The 21,492-nt window shown below is 36.4% G+C and overlaps 1 protein-coding gene and 1 long non-coding RNA gene across 24 annotated transcripts in view; one reads left to right on the top strand and one right to left on the bottom strand.

Moving 5' to 3' along the window:
* The window catches only part of RBMS3 (RNA binding motif single stranded interacting protein 3), a 1,328,331-nt gene that overhangs the window by 397,050 nt on the left and 909,789 nt on the right, over positions 1 to 21,492 (bottom strand). For all 19 annotated transcript variants that reach the window (XM_038570636.1, XM_038570630.1, XM_038570628.1 and 16 more), the window contains one exon: positions 12,859 to 12,950. In XM_038570636.1, coding sequence (XP_038426564.1) covers positions 12,859 to 12,950 — 92 coding nt within the window. The remainder of the gene's footprint in view (positions 1 to 12,858; positions 12,951 to 21,492) is intronic.
* The window catches only part of LOC102154344, a 57,727-nt gene continuing 45,246 nt past the window's right edge, over positions 9,012 to 21,492 (top strand). For all 5 annotated transcript variants that reach the window (XR_005376918.1, XR_005376917.1, XR_005376920.1 and 2 more), the window contains exon 1: positions 9,012 to 9,504. This is a non-coding gene — a long non-coding RNA (uncharacterized LOC102154344). The remainder of the gene's footprint in view (positions 9,505 to 21,492) is intronic.

Genomic DNA, 21,492 nt, shown 5'->3' on the forward strand with positions numbered 1-21,492 from the left:
TTTGTTAGTGAATACACAGTATTAATTTTTTTTTTTTTTTTTATGATAGGCACACAGTGAGAGAGAGAGAGGCAGAGACACAGGCAGAGGGAGAAGCAGGCTCCATGCACCGGGAGCCCAATGTGGGATTCGATCCCGGGTCTCCAGGATTGCGCCCTGGGCCAAAGGCAGGCGCCAAACCGCTGCGCCACCCAGGGATCCCCTGAATACACAGTATTAAAAGAGGTAAATTGTGATGTCAAAAAAATAAAAGTAGGGGGACGCCTGGGTGGCTCAGTGGTTGAGCATCTGCCTTCGACTCAGGTTATGACCTGGGGCCCTGGGATCAAGTGCCACATCAGGCTCCCCACAGGGAGCCTGCTTCTCCCTCTGCCTATGTTTCTGCCTCTCTCTCTGCATCTCCCACGAATAAATAATAAATAAATAAGTAAGTAAGTAAGTAAGTAAATAAATAAATAAATAAATAAATAATTTTTTGAAAACCCATAAAAGTAGGGAGGTAAAAGAGTTTTTATATGCAATCAAAGTTAAGTTGTAATCAGTGTAAAATAAACTGTCATATCTATGTTTTATGTAAACTTCAAGATAACCACAAAATAAAGACCTATAGTAGAAACATGAAAGATAAAGAGAAGAAAATCAAAGTGTACCATTAAAGATAATCATCAATTCACAAAGAAAGGCAGCAAGAGAGGAAGAAAGGAACACAAGAGCTACACAACAGCCAGAAAAAAAATTAAGATGATTTTAGTAGGTCCTTAACTATCAGTAATTACTCTAAATATAAATGGATCAAATTCTCCAAACAAAAGGCTTAGCATGATTGAATGGATTAAAATCAAGACCCAGCTATATACTAACTGTAAGAGATTAACTTCAGTTTGAAGGACACACATAAGCTCAAAGTGAAGTGATGAACAACATTCTCCTAAACAATTGGTCAAAGGAGAAATTAAAAGGGAAAATGATAGATAGATAGATAGATAGATAGATAGATAGATAATAGATAGATCTTATACATATCTTGCAAAAAAATGGAAATATAACATACCAAAACATATTGAGTGCACAAAACCAGTTCTAAGAGACAAATTTATAGTGATAAATGAATATGCTAAGAAAAAACTCTCAAATAAACAACCTAACTTTATACCTCAGGGAATTAGAAAAAAGAAGAACAAAACAAGCCCAGAGGCAATACAAGTAAGGAAATTAAAACAGAGCAGAATGATAAAATAGATACTAGAAATACAATGGAAAATGTCAAAAATATGAAAGAATCATATACCATAATTAAGTGGAACTTATCCCTGGTGTGTAAGAATTGTTCAACATACACAATCAGTAAATTGATACACCACATTAGTAGAATGAAAGATAAAAATCATGTTATCATCTCAATAGATGCAGAGAAAGCACTTGGCAAAACACAATATCTTTCATAATATAGACTCTAAACAGCATGGATATAGAAGGAATATTCCTCAACATAATAAAGCCCATAATTGACAAGCTCACAGCTAACATCATACTCAATGGTGAAATGTTGAAGACTTTCCTCTAAGATCAGGAACAAGACAAGGATGCCAATTCTCTCACAACTTTTATTCAAAATAGTACTGTAATTTCTAGCCAGAGTAATTAGCCAAGATAAAGAAATAAAAGGCATGTAAATAGAAAAAAAATAAGTAAAACAGTCTCTGTTTGCAGATGATATGATCTTATATAGGGACAGTCCTAAAGATTCCACTGAAAAGCTATTTATTTATTTTTTGGAAAAGCTATTTAAATGAATAAATAATAACAGTAAAGGATACAAAATCAACATATAGCAAATAGCTTTTCTATACACTAACAATGAATTTTCTGAAAAATAAATAAGGAAAATAATTCCATTCAAAGCATCCTCAAAAAAAAAAAATAAAATACTTAGTAATAAATTTAACCCAAAAGATGAAAGACCTATGGACCCTGAAAACTACAATTATGATGAAAGATAGTTGAAGAGGACACAAATAAATGGAACGATTTCCCATGTTCACAAACTGAAATAATTAATGTTGTTAATATATCCATACTACCCAAAGCCATAAAAAAATTCAATACAATATCCATCAAAATTCCAATGGTAATTTCAAAAAATAGAAAAAAACAATCCAAGAATCTTATGGAACCATAAAAGATGCTGAAAATTCAAAATACTCTTAAGAAAGAAACACAAATCTGGAGGAATCACACTTTCTGATTTTAACTATATTGTAAAGCTATAATAAACAGTATAGCACTGGCATCAAAATAAATACATACGCCAGTGAAATAGAATCTAGAGCCCACAAATAAATCCTAGCATTTACAGTCTGATAATCTTTAACAAGGAGCCAAGTATACTCATTGAAGAAAGCATCATCTCCTCAATGAATGGTGTTGAGAATATTCAATAATCACATGCAGAAGAATGAAACTGGACTCTTATATTATACCACTCACAAAAATTAACTTGAAGTGCATAAAAGACTTAAACATAAGTCTAAAAACCATAAAACTCCTAGAAGAAAATAGGGCAGCCCCAGTGGTGCAGTGGTTTAGCACCGCCTGCAGCCCAGGGTGTGATCCTGGAAACCCGGGATTCGAGTCCCACATCAGGCTCCTTGCATGGAGTCTGCTTCTCCCTCTGCCTGTGTCTCTGCCTCTCTCTCTCTCTCTCTGTGTTTCTCATGAATAAATAAATAAATAAATAATTCTTAAAAAAAAAAAAAAAGAAAATATAAGGAAAACCTCCTTGGCTCTGGTCTTGGCAACATTTTTTTTTTTTTTTAATATGACACCAAAAGCACTAGGAACAAAAGCAAAAAGAAACAGGTAGGATGACATCAAACTGAAAAAGCTTCCACATCACAAAAGAAACAACAAAATGAAAGGCAATCTATAGAGGGAGATAGATGCATTGCAAATGCCATTTGTGTAATAGTGCTTAATATTCAAAATATATAAGCACTTCATGTGACTCAATAGCAACAGAAATTTAAAAAATGGGTAGAAGAACTGAGTAAATAAGTTTTTCCAAAGAGGACAGTACAATGGCCAGCTGGTATGTGAAAAAATACTTGATATCACTAATTATCAGGAAAATGTAAATCAAAACCTCCATGAAATATTACCTCATACATGTTAAAATAGCTATCATCAAAAAGACAAGAGATAACAAGTGTTGGTGAGGATGTGGAGAAAAGGGAACCCTTGTGCACTATTGGTGGGAATGTAAATTGGAACAGCTACAATGGAAAACAGTATGAAGGTTCCTCAAAATATTAAAAAAAATAGAACTACCATATGATCCTGAAATCACACTTCTGGTTAGATATCCAAAGGAAATGAAGACAGGATAGCAAAGAGATATCTTCTCTTCTACATTAATTGGAACATTATTCACAATAGCCAAGGTATAAAAACAACCTACATGTTCATCTATGAATGAATGGATAAAGAATATATGGTGCATATACAGAATGGAATATTATTCAGCGATGAGAAGAAAGAAAATCCTGTCATTTGTGACAACATGGATAGAACTTGAGGGCATTTTGCTAAGTAAAAGAAATCAGATGGCGAAAGACAAATGCTATATGATATCATTTATATGTGGAATCTTAAAAAGCTGAATTCACAGAAACAGTTTAATGGTTGTCAGGGGCTGGAAGCTGGGGGAAATGAGGAAATGTCGGTCAAAGGATACAAAATATGAGTTATAAGATGAATAACTCATGGAAATCTAATATAGAACATGGTGACTATCATTAATAATAGTATACTATATACTTGGAAATTTCTGAGAAGGTATATCTTAAATGTTCTCACCACCCACTCACACAAAACGAAAGAAATTATCATTATGTGAGGTGATAGTGGTGTTAATTGAGCCTACTGTGATAATCATTTTCCAATATGTTAAGTGTATTAACCATCACATTGTCTACCTTAAACTGACACAATGCCTTATGTCAATTATATCTTAATAAAGCTAGAGGGACAAGAAAGAAATCAAATATCCAAGCACCACTTAAAAAACCTAGAGAGAAGAATTTGCAGGTTTACAATTTTCTTCAATAGAACAAGGTTTTGGAAACAAACAGAACAAGGCTTTTGGGTTCAAATCTAGCATCACTGTTGACTACCATTGTGAACTTGGGTCATCCCTTGTCTCTGCATCTGTAAAATGTGATAATAATTTCTACCTCCCATGATCCTAGTAAGGATTAAATGGCATAGTAACTATAAAAAAAACTTATTTATTAACATAAAGCAGGTAGAGGGTATTATTCTAAGTGAAATAAGAGAAAGATGAACACCATATGATTTCACTTATATGTAAAATCAAACAGACAACCAAACAAAAACAGCAGACTCAAAAAGACAGAGAACAAACTGATGGCTGCCAGAGGCAAGGCGGAATAGAGGGACAGTGAAAAATGAGTGGGAAATACAGGCTTCCAGTTGTGGAATAAATAAGCCATGCAGATGAAAGTTTCAGTCAATGAAATACAGGGGAATACAGTCGATGGTGTTGTACTAGTGTTGTATGGTGATAGATGATGTGGGGTGAGCATAGCATAACATAAAGAGTTGTCCATGGGGCACCAGGGTGGCTCAGTAGTTGAGTAGAATCTGCCTTTGGCTTAGGGCGTGATCCTTTGGTCCTGGGATTGAGTCCTGCATCAAGGTCCCCACAGGGAGCCTGCTTCTCCCTCTGCCTATGTCTCTGCCTCTCTCTGTGTGTCCCTCATGAACAAATAAATAAAATATTTTTAAAAAGAGTTGTTCAATGACGATACTGTACTATACTGTACACCTGAAGCTAGTATAGCATTATATGTCAACTGTACTTCAATTAAAAGAAAAAGAAATGGAATTTTCTTTATCCTGTATATCCTATTGTCTGTTTCTTTGCCTCTTTTAGAATAGATACACTTATGGGACTTAAAGAGAGTCCCACAGCATCCCAATGGTAAATGAGAAAACAAGGTAGATCACATGCTTTAGTATTTCACAGATTTCTCCATGCTGGTATCTTAAATTACTAAGAATAAATATATAACATATAGTACTAACATTATAATTCATACAATAATTTTCATTAAGGTACACTACAAACTAAGATACAGAAAGCAATTAAAGTCGTCCAGCCAGGGAGTTTCTATCTCTTCTCATGGTATTTTCTTATGGTTGGATACTTGGTCACTTATGTAATACTCCCAAAAGGGAGGAGTAATGATTTACCTGACTGGTGAGTTTAAAAGCAAGAACTCAGTAAGGGTGACTCATTTGCTCCTTCCCTTCTCCTTGCAATTCCATAGACAACACATTCACTATTTTCTTCTAGGTCTAGTGATTCAACATAACTTTATCCCTTTTCAGGGAGGCCCCTACTTCTCTGGCACCTGCTGTAACTGGATGGATAAATCTAATTTTGGCATTCAATATTTAAAGACTCATTTCCCTCATAATTTCCTAAGCCACATCTTCCTAATACAGTATTACCAGTAATTGAATCAATAGTTTGTTTTTGGGGCTTTTTTGTTTTGTTTTGTTTTGTTTTAATTTGGTATTCTCTTATTTTTTCAATGGGATAAAAATCTACATGGGACAAAGAGATGCTTTTTAATTAGGTTCTTTCAATCCAAAACAATGGTGACCAGAGATAGGATCTTTTCCTTCTAACAAATGATTAAATGATTAAAGGAACAATGATTAGGAACAAATGATTAAAGCCATGAATGGGGATTGTTCATTATTACTTTCTTAACAGTATATAAAGAAATGAGCCATTAATTGAGATCAGCCTGTGGTGGATACATTCTGTTCAGAGAGGCAGGATGAAGGAGTTGATATTTCTTGCAAATTGAATGAAGAGAACTTGTAGTCCACAGCATCCTGCAATAAGAAAGTATCAGGACACCTGGTAGAAACCCCAACTTACAAAACAAATTAAGGTAAATTTTTTCATTGATTTGTGTTTCTGTCAAATGCTGGGAAAGCAGGAAATTCAATTAGAGCACATACCCACCATTCCACCAAAGAAAATATACTAGAGTCCTTGCAAAAGCACGGGGTAACAACCTGATTATGTAAATCATTTTGTAGAAGCTAATACAAATATTTAACTTCAGAGGATTCTGCTTCAAAAACTTCAAATAATTAACAAATAGGATTAAGATCAACCCTGACAATTTCAATATTGGGTTTTGTATCCCTGCATTCAGCATTAGGATAAAAAAAATGAGGTAAGTTGCCATAGCCAACCAAGCAAACACTCACAAATATTTTATAGACATGTGAAAGACCAACCACTAGTCTTTCTTTCACTGACAACTTCAAAAATCTCCATCATGAGGAAAATAATACTTAGTGTTTGTGAGAGATGTTCTTCTGTTGGAAATGTCTTTCACAAGAACATGTGACACAAAGATTCATTTTAGGAAATGACACAGAGCAAGGTTTTCATTACATGGCATCAGTCATCCAAGAGTAATGAACTGTGTTAAAACCAACATTGGACTGCCACTCTTTGAAATTACAGTTATTTAAAGAACATTTCATAACAGTGGTGTAGGATATCTTGTCATCTCTTTACATCCACCAGTACAACTGAATAACATGATTTGAAGAAGTTAAGTACTGGAAGAAAATATTTACTGATTCGATTGGATTTTGGTTCATATGAAAAATATTTTCTAAGAAATGCACCATTATGATAGATTGAAACCAGAAAATTCCTACAAAAAATAAAGGAAGGGATGGTGGTATATCTCTCTCTTCCATATTAAGAAGAAGGTGTGGGATAAAGATGATAACAAAGCCCAGACATGTTAGCTCCCTAAAAAGTCTGCTCTATTTTGAATTACTACAGAAAATTTTTTCATAACAATCTCTTATTATGACATTATACTGTAATTTGCTCTCTTCATTTCTTTTTGATCTCTGTTCAAATATTACCTCATCATAGACAATCTCTCTGACCACTCTATCTAAAATGCATCTCAGCCCCACCTTCACCCCCATCCTCATACCCTATATATTTATTATCCTTAGCCTCTTTTAATTGTCTTAGAACCACTTCTTATTAACTAATGTATTGTATCTCTTTGTTCATTTTCTGCCTTCCACCAAAGAATGTGATCTTCATAAAACTGGTTCAGTGTCTTTAGCATGTAGAGCAATCTTGGTACATAGTAAGTGTTCAGCATAAATGTGTTGAAAGACTAAGAAAATAAAAGAGATTTCTACCTAAACATTAGGCTATAGTCCTTATCTCCTTGGGGTTATGGGGATTTGGGGATCTGAACAAATGATAGCATCTAGAGCATTCTATAAAGTAGGCCTTCCTGCATTAACTAAAATCCTCTCTGATCCTTTGATTCTGTTGAAAACAAAACAAAACAAAAACACCAGGACATTATTTTTAGAATATTAGCATCTCCAGATAGCACTTGCCCATCATTATATTAAGTATTGCTTGCCTACTGAACTTGCCTACTGGTAACGCAGTAAGTCCAACCCTATTGTAGTGACACATGGATATCAAATAACCTGCTTACTCTCATATCCCTGGTATGGTAAAAGCAAAGATTATTAGCAGGGCCTCAGATGACAGCACATGCCTGTGCATTCAGGTTGATAACAAGACACATCATGAGGCAAATGTTCAAACCTTAAAATTTTTTTTCTGGAGCATTCTATAAAGTGGGCCTTACTTCATTAACTAAAATTCTTCTACTAGAATATCACCATTAGGGTTATGTATTGGGGTAATGTATTTTTAAATTAATTTTGTGCATTACATATTTGAATTTACAGAATTTATTTTCCTGTAGTCACTAATTTTTCACTTTTTATCACTTCTGATCTTAAGTTAAAAAAGCTCATAAAAAATTAAAAAAATTTAAAAACCCTCATGTTTTGTTTGTTTGTTTTTCCTGAAAGAGAACTGTTAAGGTCATTGACTTATGGAAGAGAATTACTTTCCTCTGGTCCCAATCTGGTTTCTGCCATAGTTGACATGGGATTTTTATACTATTCTTGGTGTGCCTGACATCCTCTTGGACACTTGGTCTCTTTTGTGATTGCTTAACTTTGATTTATTCTACATGTCTCACAGTGAGGTGAATCACCTTTGGCAATTGGAATAGCATTGCTAATAGTAGACCTGAAAAAGCCTTCTATAAGGGCCTTGAGGAGGGGGTAACTCCTTCTCTGTGAACTTTTCATCTAGAAGGAGATATGCTCTGTTTACTTGTGTTCAGAACTGCCAGATAGAAAATAAGAAAGAGGCCTGCTGCACTTGAGATAACTCAAGGCAAGGCTGGTAGTAATTCCTATCATTCAATATTAGAGCCATTCCAGAGCCTCCAGATTTGCGTTCTGGAAAACTTAGTTTCTAAAGCTGCATAGCCTTCCAGTGAGGCCTCAGTGAGTAATAATGTGCAAGAAAGATTTCTTCAGGAGTCAGACAGGGATTATATGACTGAATAACCAATGAGCTTACTGTACTGACAAAGCTGGAATTATATTCCTACCCCCAAGATTTGGTATATTAACGATTTCTGCTGGTCTTCCTTTAGGTTCATGTATCTTATTTTTTATCTATTGTTCTGTACTGTGGGAGTTGGGACAGATAACTTGTCTTTTAAGCTTATGAGATCTAAGCCATGAGGAGAAGCTGTGTCTGAGCCCGCTAGGGATGATGGCATCACCAGATGTGCTTATAGGATGAGGCTTTGAGGTAGGCTTCTTTGGGGAAGGAATGAATGCATGCCACCCATAATGTATAAATGGGAAGAATGGTGTAATGGATGTTGGACAGCCAAAAAGATGAACTATTCTTAATTTTCTCTATTAGAGGCAAGGAAGCTAAATTATTCATAAATCCCAGACTCTTTTGCAGCTAAGGGGGAAATCATATGACTCAATTTGAGCCATTATGATGTAAACACAAGTTCCTAAGTTAGGTTCTGGGAAAGCTTTTAAAAGGACAGAATCAGCCAGAATGATCCGTTAGCTTCAGATCCCTGCGTCCTTTTGTTGTTCTTGGCTTAGATGGGGCTATCACACCTAGGCTTTAGAAATAACATGTATATGTACAGATAAAAGCCACCCATAAGGAATGGCACACAAGCCTTGTTCCTTGAGGGCATACCACAGCATTTGCCCTTCACTACCCATCTACAAGCTTCTCATTAATAAGAAAAGAAACACCTATAAGGTGAAGCTATTCTTAGCTAGTGTGTCCTCAGCTCTTTTCTTCTTATGCTTACAGAGACATAGTCCTTAGCTAATGATTTTCTTCTAAATGCTTTGAGGCTGGCAAGAACCATAACAGCTAATATTCTTATCTGGAGCAATCCAGGAACAAGCCCAGGAGATAGGCTAAATGTTACAGATTCGGAATAAGAGAGAAGTTTTATTCAACTTGATTCTCCAACACCTAGCACAGTGCCTGGCACATAGCAGGTAATAAAAATATTTGTTGATATTTATTATATTTCTCAAGAGACTGTTTTGAAATGATATACTGCTTAAAGCAAACATTAGACTTTATAGAAGGTTCAGTAACATATTTGAATGTAATGAATAACAACATTCATTGAATAATTAACATTTATTGAATTCTTTGTATAATCTAAGCACCATGATAAATTTTTTGTGTATTTTTTAGAATTAACTCTGACAGGTGTCCTTAGTCCAATAATCTGAATATTATTATTAGAGTGTTTAAGAGATATTTAAAAAACTCAAGTAAGTCCACACATCCGGGTGGTATCAGAGCCAAAATTCAAGGCCAAGTTTCTCTCTCCAAACCTACACTCCTAACCACTATGTATTACTAAAATATTCTAAATCTGCTCTCCTCAAAGAAACATTTCCTTTGATCCCTCAAAACTCTTTCTGACAGAACAGCAAGTATACAGAAAATGTTAGTCTGTATTAATGGTTATACATTATTAATCAATTACCACTTACTGGATGATTTATTGTTTGATTCCTCTTAGTTGACAAATCAGTTGAATTTTTCATATGCACACATTGGAATAAGCTAGCTAGAGTGATTCCCTTGGAGAGCTTCATGTTCATTCTGGGTTGCTATTGGGAACTTATATTATTTGTAGCATTTTTGCTTTAAAATCCTGGAGTCTTTTATTTTATTTATTTTTTTTATCCTGGAGTCTTTAAAATGTAGCATCACAACCTGCATCGTAGGATATTGATAAGAACAAGAATGCAGGAGGCGATTCAGTAGATACTTAAATGGCAAAAAATATAGTTCAAGTTTCACACACCCTGCAGACTGCAGGTTTATATGATAACAAATTACAGTTATCACCAGGACAAAGGGGGGGAAAAAAAGCCATGAAATCCAATAGCTCAGTGAGAAATCTGCTAATACAGGTGGTCAAGCTTGTTCCAATTCATTGTCAAAGGGAGGCTATTTATTTGCTTCTAGGTAGTTAAATTACAGAGCCATTTATTGCTTAAAGTTTTCTAGTACTCAGATGTGAATCTAAAGGCTCTGGGCTTTAGATTCAAAGTCTGTGAAAAAAAAGAGGAAAAAGAATTTACTCCACAGACAGCATAATTGATAAGGTAAAAATCTTTCAGCAACCCCAGAAATAAATTAAGTGCCTCTAAACATTCCACTTGGAATCTCCTTATATTGTACATTGTGCAGTGTACGTGGGGTTTGGGCTAAGGGTAAAGATGCTGGCTATAATGAACAACTTTTTAGAAGCTCTTTAAAATACATTCCCTTTGATAGCATCCTATTTAGGTGAGAGGTCAGCAATTGGGGTACACCTGTGTGTGTGTGTGTGTGTGTGTGTGTGTGTGTAAAAGAGAGGGAGCCAGGCAGAGACTTGTGTACCAGAATGCTTAGAAACAGAGAGAAAATAGTCATAATGGCTCCTCAGTAGTTATAAAATCAATGCCAACTTTGCCTGTTGTGCAAGATGATAGTGATTTTTATCTAGCAAGTAAAACTACATATATATTTTTTTTCTCAGAACACTTGAAACAGTGGAGATTGCACACCCTGTATCCATTAAGTTATAAACTGCCACAACCAATTTCCAAAACTTCTTAATCAATAATCAAAACTTCCATCAATAATCAAAGGTGTTCCATGATAATTTTTTTCATAAGCATTTTTATAATGATATGCTTGTCAGCTGCTTTTCAGTCCAATTTCAAGTTTTATATCTTGCATGTATCCAGCAACTACATTTTACCATTACTTTCCTGGGTATGAGTTCTTGCTTAAGTTGCCAGGTAACTTGACTGTTTTGCCAAGTGACCTTTAAGCCAAGACATGTATGTAATTTACTTATTAATTACAAATATTAACTCCAGCCATCTTAGTTCATGACCAAATTCGAAGCTTCCAGGAACAGTCTTGAGGAGTACATTACACAGCTGAAAGAATTCAAGTTCTAATTTATACAGCTTTGAAAAACAACTAAGGTATCATAAAGGGCAATAAGTTCACCAAAGTAATCTTTGTGAGAAGTGACCCACAACCAAAGATTAAGAGATATGAGTGGTATCAGCTTGCTAAAAGACATCTGAAGTGGAAGAGAACTCAATATCCCACCTCTGGTTCTCTCAGGTTGAAACTGGAAAATATTATCAGGAAATGTTTGCAATCAAAACAAAATCCAAATGGCTGAAAATTTTATGGCTTGGTCATTATATCACTCAGTTCTTATGGAGATAGTGAAGGGTAAGGATATACATGAATATGACCCAGATGTATTAGGTCTAAATTTCAAGATCTGTTGGCTCTTCTACCTAACTTTTGAGAATCCAGAGGCAAATAAATTCAGCAATAGTAAACAGAAAATTATTTTAAAATATATTTGCATGTGAATAAATGCAAAATGACCATTAACCTAAAATAGATATGTATCAAGCATATATATGCTATAAATGATTTTCTTAAATTTTTTAATTTTGAAAATAATCATAGATTTACAAGTTGCAAAAGACAGTATAAAGAGATCCCACCACACACTTTCACCCAGTTTCCTCAAAGTTTACATCTTACATAATTATTATAAAATATCAAAACCAGTAAACTGACATTGATATGCCTGTATACTTCTATGCCATTTTATCACATGTGTAGATTCCTTATAACTACCACTGCAATCAGAATTCAAATCTATTTAAAATGCTCTTATTTATTTTCTTGAATATACAGATGCATTATGATTTCAGATAGAAATTTCCAGACTACTTGTTCTACATACAACAAATGAGTATCAGAAGTTATTAATCTCTAGGATATTATCATCTAGTAAAACTATATATAAAGACTGAAGTGAAATTCTAACAATCTAGACAATGTATGCTTTGGTTAAATTCATTTCCCTGCATAGATCAGACAAGTGCATCATTCAGCTTTCAGCATTCCCCGACATGAGAGTGAACAATTTTTTAGCAGTTTACCAAGGACAACTTGCTGAGAATCATACTACTCTCAAACTGTTTATTGGTGAAAGCCTTAGATACACACACATACAAACACATATGCATGCACTTTCTTCATCAGGTAAAATAGAGCACTTCACAAGTGTCCTTAAAGCGCTAATGAGGTCGCCGTAACAAAAGAGCATATTAATAATTATATACAAAGAAACAATTAAATAAACCAGCCAGGTTCTTCCAAGGCAAACCTAATATAGGGTTTCTTGTCTTCCCTAACAAGTAAGTATAATTCAAATTGTTGCAAACTCCAATTCTGATTCAGCTCACAGTAATGAAGAAATACACGATCACAGAAGAAAAAAAAAATCTAAACACTGATCTTACCTTGGCCATCTGTGCCTGAACGCCATTTGCCTTGAGAGATGCTACTGCTTTCTGTGCAGCTGCAGGACTGTCAAAATCTACAAAACCATACCCTGTAAAAACACAAAAAATCCTTGTTAATACTGCATCTGTCATTTTGGTGGAAGGTGTGCTTGTGGTCACACTTGCATTCATAACTCTTGCAATTACCATAAAGGCTCTCAACCTATTGGCCTTAACATGTCAGGGAAGATAGCACAATATCATTAAACATAAAACTGCAATTCCCTTATTTTCTGGAGATTGCTTTGTGGAGATGAGGTAAACCGTAAGCAATCTGATTTGGGCTAATTTGATGGGTAAGGTAATGCATTATTTAACCACGTCCCTCTTTCTTTGGTGAATCTGCTGCAAGAATGAGGACCACAAATGCTGAAAAATATAGAAAAGTCTATGTCTAAAGTTAATTTTCAAAATCTCAAAAAAAGTTGATGTTAATAAAAAGCCTTGATAGAACTTAAATTTATTACCAACAACCTCAACAGTGCTTGAAACACAATACACATTTGATATATAAATGTATGTTGACTGTGTAAATGAAGAAAGGTTGTAAATGAGAGTCAGGGTCTGAATTGTATTCTAGTTGATATTTAAGCCTATGCTAATGTACCACAGGACCTTGTCTCATTCAATGATAATATTAAATAAAGTGTTTTAACTCTTAAGCAATCTGTGATAGAGTAATTATATATTCAAGGCTTCTTTTAAAAATAAATTTTAAAAAAGACCCATGTCACTTATTTATTACTTTAGTATAATCTGAAAAAGTTCGCTATACTGTTCTCTTCCCTTCTGCCTGTTTGAGTGTTGTATACAGAGTGAGGCTAGAGGAATAGCTCGAATCAATGAAGCAGCATCAGTGAAAGGGGATTCTCCATGCCCATAAACTAGCTGGTGTTAGTCCACGGCTTAGCCTAGAATATTTCAGCTGCCAAGAATATTTCAAAATAAAAAAGCTCAAGAATGAGTATGTGGGCAGCTTTGTGTAGCATGTCTAAAAAGTCCATCATATGTATCCTCTTCTCATCGGTCAGGCAGGGATTTGCTCTGCACTCTCATACTTGCTCCTCTGAAGTCTGGAGGTGAGCAAGCCTACTAACCACAGTCTGTGACCCACCTCCCCATCACCAAAGAAGAGCGCGAGGGAATTCAATTACCAAGTTGTTTCTTTTAATTAACTTTTTAATTTTCTCCCTTCGAATCCCTTCTTCTTTTTCTCCCTCCCAGCATGTTATCCTAAAATGAACTTGTTACACAGCAGTGTACCATAAAATGCTCTTGAAAAGCGGGGCAGAGAAGCTGTGAGTTTGTGTTTCTCATCCAAAGGGAAGCCTGTTCTGTTAAGTCCCGCTAATTCCTCTCTTCCTACAAAATTCAAACTATGTGAGTAATAGGAGTATTACCACCCACTAAGATGAGTCAGATAGGGGATATAAAAGCAGAAAGAGAAAGGGGAAAAAGAACAAAATAAATCAAGAAAGAGAGTCAGGGGGAACAGAGAGTAAAACTAAAATGTAGACATTATTTCCTATGTAACATGTAATGTGCTGGGTGTTTGACATGTTGATCCCTGGGGAAATGATGACATCAGGTCTTACTGGCCTCATGCCCATTCACGGATACATACAGAAACAGAGGCTCAAGAGAGGTGGCATAACTAACCCTGAACCAGCATGCTGCTTAATTGGCAGGTCCAGGATTAGAAGCAAAGTCCTCATAAGCCCTTGCCAAATACACCACACAATGAACTACTATATAATCCCACTTTGCAAACTCTCTTGAGTAGCTCCTGAAGCCCAACAAGCAGAAGACACAATTCTTGAAAACTCCTCGATTTTGCCATCAGGGCACAGAAGACAACAGTTCCACAAACAGATTCAGTGCGGTTCTTCAGCCAGTACATTTATTCATGGGGTAGTTGAATTCTTAGTAGCATGGGCTAAGTGAGGTTTGACAAGGCACCCCCTCCTGCTTCATGCTTTGATCAATCATCCTCATCCATTCACATGCTCATTCTTTCATTCAACAACAAAATCCTATTTCAGGCACTTTGCCAGGCACATGGTATAAGGAGTTAAAAAGAATAGCCCACTTCCCACCCTTACGCGTTTTCAGAGTTGAGTTGAGAAATGGACATGAAATGAATAACTGCACAAATGAGTCTATAATTACCAAATGGTAGTCCTTCCTTGAAAGAAAACAAAAGCATATAAGATAGAATCTAACAACAGATTGCTCCTCATTGAAAATTAAGGAAGCAGTAGCAAGAAATGATTTGCATTTCTTAAAATATCCCTCCAACTGGCTTTTGCTGAAAATTGAATGGTTATGGAGAAGGTGGGCAGCAAGAATGGAATCAGGAGTAGATTTAGAGGCTATTACAGCAATCCAGACAAATGGTAGCCAGCAATAAAATGGAGGGGATAAAGTGAATGATTTGAATCATACTCTGGAGGCAGAATTAGCAGGACTTAAAGATAGATTGACTAGTTTGGGAGTAAGGGAGATACAGATGACAAGGATTACTACTGATTTTTCAGCAGAAGCCACTGGGTGGGTGGCAATGTGATTTACTGAAATGGGGAGCCTGGAGGAGGATCCAACAGGGGAGAGGGAAAATTAAAATATCGGTTGAGTCAGAAACGCCTGTGAGACATCTAAGTAAAAATGTCAAGGAGCAGTTGGATATATTAGGCTGGTGCTCAGAAAAGAAGATAGGATTGGAAATATAAATTAGGAGGTCAATAGCATAAATATGTGGTTTACAGAGATGGAAAGAGACAAAAACGCCTAGTGTAAGCAGAAACCAAGGGCCCAGGTTTGGAGCTTGAACAACTTCAGTATTTAGGTGTCAGGTAATAACATGAGATTGCAAAGGAGGCTGCAGGAGAATCAGAGAGAAAGGGACTTTTGAAAAGGGAATAGGATGTCTCAAAGCCAAGGGAAGAAGATGTTCCAACGAGAGATGTTCAATTGTCACGTGCCCCCAACAGTGTGAGCAAGATGAGAGCATGCAAATGTCCAGTGTGCTTAGGAACGTGGGTGGCACAATCATGATTTGCTTCAGGGAGGATTGGTGAGGACTGAAGCCTGCCAGACTAGTTGAAGAGTGAGAGAAAGAGGAGGAGGTCGAGAGATTGCTTGCAGGCCTCCTCCCTGTTATCTTGCTGGGAAGGAGAATTAAGAGATAGGTCAGCTAGAAAGTGATATGAGGTCAAATGAGTTGTTTTGGTTTGTTTTAAGATAGGAGATACCATGGTTTTTAACCTTAGCTGTACACTGGAATCACCTTGGGAGCTAAAACAAAAACAAAACAAAACAAAAAAACAGTGTCCATTTCTCACTCCCGGGAAAGTAAAACAATATCTTTGGTAAAGTGGCCCAGGTGTGTGTTCCTCAGCTGATTTCAGTGGGAAGCCAGGGAACTACAGAGGATTCATTCAAGTTATTCAACAGATCCTTATTTGTCATACCCACTATGGGACTGTTTCTGGCAATTTCAGATAGGGATAGGAATGATCAAGCAGGAGGCAAGAGATCAAAACTTCAGGAGGGCAAGCGGATAATCTATAGACTAATGTTCTCCAAAAGTGAAGGACTGAGAGAATCTGGAACACATATGCCATGTTGCCCTTACTCTTTGCTCATTGCAACTTGAAGGCAGAAAAAAAAGATCACTTTTGGTTAATGAATGTTAGTTATTTGTATGTACCCAGTTACTGGGGCTGTACTTAACACATAGCATGCGCTTAATAAAGATTTGTCAAAGTTAATGCAAAGTATGTTTGAAAGATGCTAATACTTCTCAGACTAGAGTGGGAATCAACTGATTAAAATGTCTATTAATACATTTTGACTATAACGAACAATATAAATGCCAAAAGGTCCCAGTCTGGCTCAGCCATGCTGACACCCAGCCAGGTGGCTCTTGATTTCAGGACTCTCTGCCTCTATTCCAGCATAGCAGCTTCTCGGACTCCCTCCCTTTCCTTTCACCCCCACACATTACACAGGATATTACAAAATCACAATGCTATCTCCAGAGCTGAACTTCAATCCAAACAGAAGAAATCTCTGAGGGAACGAGACACCTGAGCTTTCTCTGAATCAGGGAGGGAATGGGTGAACTTTGAGAAGAGTGTATTTCTAGAGCCATCAGTCCAGCAAGAAAAGTGGTGCCTTCGTACAAATTATCTCTTTTACAGAAGACTCCGTGGCAATATGGGGTGCTTACATCCCCTGACATAAAGTTATTAATAAAGAATAAGCCACCAGACATGAAATATTTTACTGAGCTATGTGTTTTCCATACATACTCACTTTCACTGATCAAAATGAAAGTCCGAAGGTAAAAATGTCTCAAGCAACCCTGGAAAACACTGATTGTAGAAATGCATCCAGAAGAACAAAAACAAAATGCAAAGATGCTCCTAAAGAATAATGATACATTTACCACAAAATAAAGTGACTTCGATTTGATTTCAATTTGCTTTCCTTAATGACAAATAATTAAGTCTGAGAACAAGAACCTCTGCACCTACATCTGGAGAGGGGCAGGGTAGGGAGATTAGTTCAGCTCCAGCTAATAATGCTTTATGGTAACTGCTAAAATCCTCAATAAAACACTGGTGAATGGTAACCATCGGAACCCCAGCCCAAGTGGCTGGATGCACACCAGTCTCACTCCCTCAATTACATAATTAAGCTTGGCAGCAGGTTCAAATGAATTAAAACTGAATGTCACTGTTTTCTCCACACACCCCTGTCCTTGTTTTTCTTCCTTGTCAGAGGGAGAAGGCCAGCAGTTCTGCAATTAGCGGGAAGCAGAGCAGTGAGAAAGAACCAACTACACGCTAATTAGGTCATTCGCCAAATGCACTCATTCCATTGGCAGATATAATCAATGCTTTCCTGAAACGCTTTAAACTTGGTGTGTTAATTTAAAGTTCTGCTATTTTTATTGCACTACAAGCCAGGTGACTTTATATATATATTACTTTATATATATATAAATAATACACACACACACACTTAGAAATTGTAACCAAGTTCTACAAACAATGGATTGGCTCAGAGGGTTCTGGGTTCTTTCCTTTAGTGCATTTGTAGGCAACTTCTCTGTGACCTTTGCCATTCAACTGGACCACTGTGTGACAATCCATCTGCATTTTGTTAAAAGTCTCTTTACCAGCTTCACAGTTTAATTTGTACTTCTCTGTTGCTGTTAGCTTTTTAAAGTTTTTATTTAAACTGCCTACCTATTTACCAACATTGTGATTGTACTTTATATGGGAGGGGGCAGGGAGACATCAAAACCAGAACTCCTGGTTTGGATTCATGGTGGCATCTAGTCAGCTGAGGGAAACTTGCTCTCAGAGTGAACTGCACACTAAATTTCACAACATTTGCATTGCTCTTCCTTTTCACAATGGCTGTCATAAAAGCCCACTTGAAACACAGATGGCTTGATGTAACACCCAACTTCTTTCAAAGACGATCCAGCTGTGAGTCAAATGCAATTTTTAAACAGAATAAACGAACACTTTGTCTGGGAATTACGCGTTCAACTGAAGTTCTACTCAAATTTAACAGTTACAAATGTTTAAGAATTGCCCTGCCATCAATCGCCCCTCCTTCTACTTCAGTTTAACAATATTCTGTGGCTGTCATCTGAGTTTGGAGCAGAAAACTGGAGCTTCAGGGAGTGAAGGTGACCTGCCAGAAGGGAGGAGTGGTTTGCAGGCTTCCTACAGGTCCAGTGAAATCCAGGCTGCCTCCTTGTCTCTGCATTTCTGCTAATTTCTCTTGCATCCTGAAAATGTTGAGTAATTGCTGCGTGTCTTTTTCTTATTGCATTTCTGAATTCTGTGCATTATGTGAGCAAAGAAGGTAGTTGCAGGGTAGCACTGATAAATTCTTCACTACTTATATGCTTATAAAACCAAACTAGCCAGACACCCCAGTCATTACTTCAGTATCTTCTCTGCAGTGATTAGTATAATGAAGCAAGGATACTACATAGGAAACATAATAGCCATATGGCCTAACTTACATGTGTGAAAAATAAAGGCAAAGATAAATCCTGCTAGAATGCAAAAGCTCAAGAATGCTTGTTTTGAGGGAAAGAAAATCTAAGCCATTAAAATCTGAAATCACCTATGCTTTGAAACATCTTCAGAAAGTAATTTGGGATGATTTTATACAGAAAAAAAAAAAGACAAGCATGTGTACTTTCTCTGCAAAGGGCTGTAGCCTTCAGATGCTTAGCAAATAGAGGTAAATAAGTAGGGTAACAACATCCTTTATACAGTAAACAGATTACTTCACTATATTCGCCTGATGTTTGAACTTAATTACCTAAACATTCTGATAGTCTAGTGCCAGAAACACTAAAATGAGACATCAGTTTTTGGAGTAGGATTGACCTTATGAGGAATGCTTTTGAATCAGGATGACTTTCCTATCATTTAATTTACTGAACATCTATTATGTGTAAGAAAGATAGCTCACTAGGTGCTGCAGGGAAAACTAAGACACTCTTAATATAGTCCCTCCTGTCAGGCAGTTTAATGGTCTAGTAGGGTGAATAAGGAAATTTAAATACAATAGAGTCTTCTAACACATAGGAGATTAGGTTAGGTGAGCATATGCAAAAGGCCATGTTTTCCTTCTGTATAATACACATGGCTTTGTGTATGCAATTCTGCTCATAAGGGTTGAATGCCTGATTCAACATGCCCACACCCTTTCAATGTGTGGCATGATAGTAAAATTATCCATGTTCTAAATTTACATATGTGTGTATTATTCTATCTCTCTGTTTGCTATTTCTTGTGCACAGCAGAAATGAATTGAGCTAAACACAAAGTATGGAGAGGAATCAGTACCACATAAAAAGTGAAAGGAAAATGCTAGTATTCTAATATGGCAAACATTTCTTCGAGGTGGGGGCAAAGTCAATACATTTTGCGCACAAATGACAAAAGAGAGCTCCAGAAAAGGAAATTAGGTCCCATATAGCATTTCCCAGCAGAATAGAACAATTACAAAGACAGACACATTTAGGGAGCAAAGTGCTTAGTGGTATGCCACTTGAAAATGGGACACTATCTCATCCCACTTAGTTGCACAGAAAGTCTTATTAAACCAAACACAAATTCAAATCCCAAAACTCACTTCCCTACTCACCCCGTTCAATTGATTTTTAAATGAGAGAAATTGCTTCTTTATACTGAATAAAGTCAAAATTAAGATCAGGATCATCATTTATGGGCTTAGAGAGATCACTATGCTTTATTAAGATGAAAGAAACTCACTGATTTGCCAAGGTCTTTGACTAGACCAACCATTATTATAATATTGCAGAGATTAAGAGAGCAGTCTGCTTAGCTGTAAATGGGCAGATTAACCTCTGTGAATCATCTTGCAAAGCTTTCCTTTGCTAACAGGCAGTGTTCAGGGATACAAAGAAAATATATGTCTTTTGTGAACCATTGGTCCTATGTGTCTCTGCCATCAACAACAGTGGGAGGAATGAATCCGTAATGCAGTGTGGCATTACATTGAGTTTGTAACCATGATGGAAGCAAGCTGTAACTGAACACTCTAATTATAGCTCTACAATCCCAGTGCACAGTAGGGTAGGCAAAGCTAGCTATGATTTCATTCCTTAGTCCCCATCCTGCCCTCACTCTCCTTGCTCTGGTTCTATAGACTTGTGGAGCTGTAGATGATTGCTCTGTAAGAAGAGCAGAGATGATGGTCTCAGTGTGTGAGAATCATTGGGAAGGACAATCCCATGTCCCCACCCCTGACCCTCCAGGTGCTTTAATGCACGTTCACACTCAATAGCTCCAGCTAATGGCCCAGGAAGCATGTGCATAGTCTTTCACATCCTTCTAGAGCAGAGACATCCCCTGACCCATGGCCATTCATCTTCAGAGGATGGATATTGTAGCAGAATTAGGCAACCACCCACAGGGATGCATTAAGTAGCTCAGTGCAAAAAAAGGAAGAGGAAGTGACTCCTACATATAGGTGGACTCTTTTTAAGAAAGATGTATTATCTGTGAGTCTCTGTTTTTGTTACACTCTACATTCTAGATATTCCCTCCAATGACCTGTCACTTCAACCAAATTTCTGCAAAAAGCTCAGCATTCCTTTAAACTTTTAAATTTCCTGGGAAAGGCTCCATGCATGATTTCCTTCTTCTAAACCTTTGACAAAACTCACTTTGAAACCCTCAGGAAGCTTCTGTTTAATGAAAGTCATGCATTTTCCCTCTTAAACCCATACTTTACTGGATGCATTCTTCATTTGTATGTTTATAGGGCTTATTCCAAATATTTTAAATAAATATTCACAAATACTGTCCCTAGCATTATGAAAAATGGTGTCTTTTACATCCTATAAGAACCCAAATTAATTATTTTCATTCCACCTGAGATAACAAATATAATTCTAGTTCTGTATTCAAATTGTAAAAATAAAGAAACACGTACATATTGGTAATTGAGAGTAATAGCATGCATGGGGTAAAAATTTAAATAAAAAAATAGCAAGCCAAACAAAACCGTATTTACTGACATAAATTT

Source organism: Canis lupus, chromosome 23 (assembly GCF_011100685.1).
Source record: "Canis lupus familiaris isolate Mischka breed German Shepherd chromosome 23, alternate assembly UU_Cfam_GSD_1.0, whole genome shotgun sequence".
NCBI classification, from domain to species: Eukaryota; Metazoa; Chordata; class Mammalia; order Carnivora; family Canidae; genus Canis; species Canis lupus.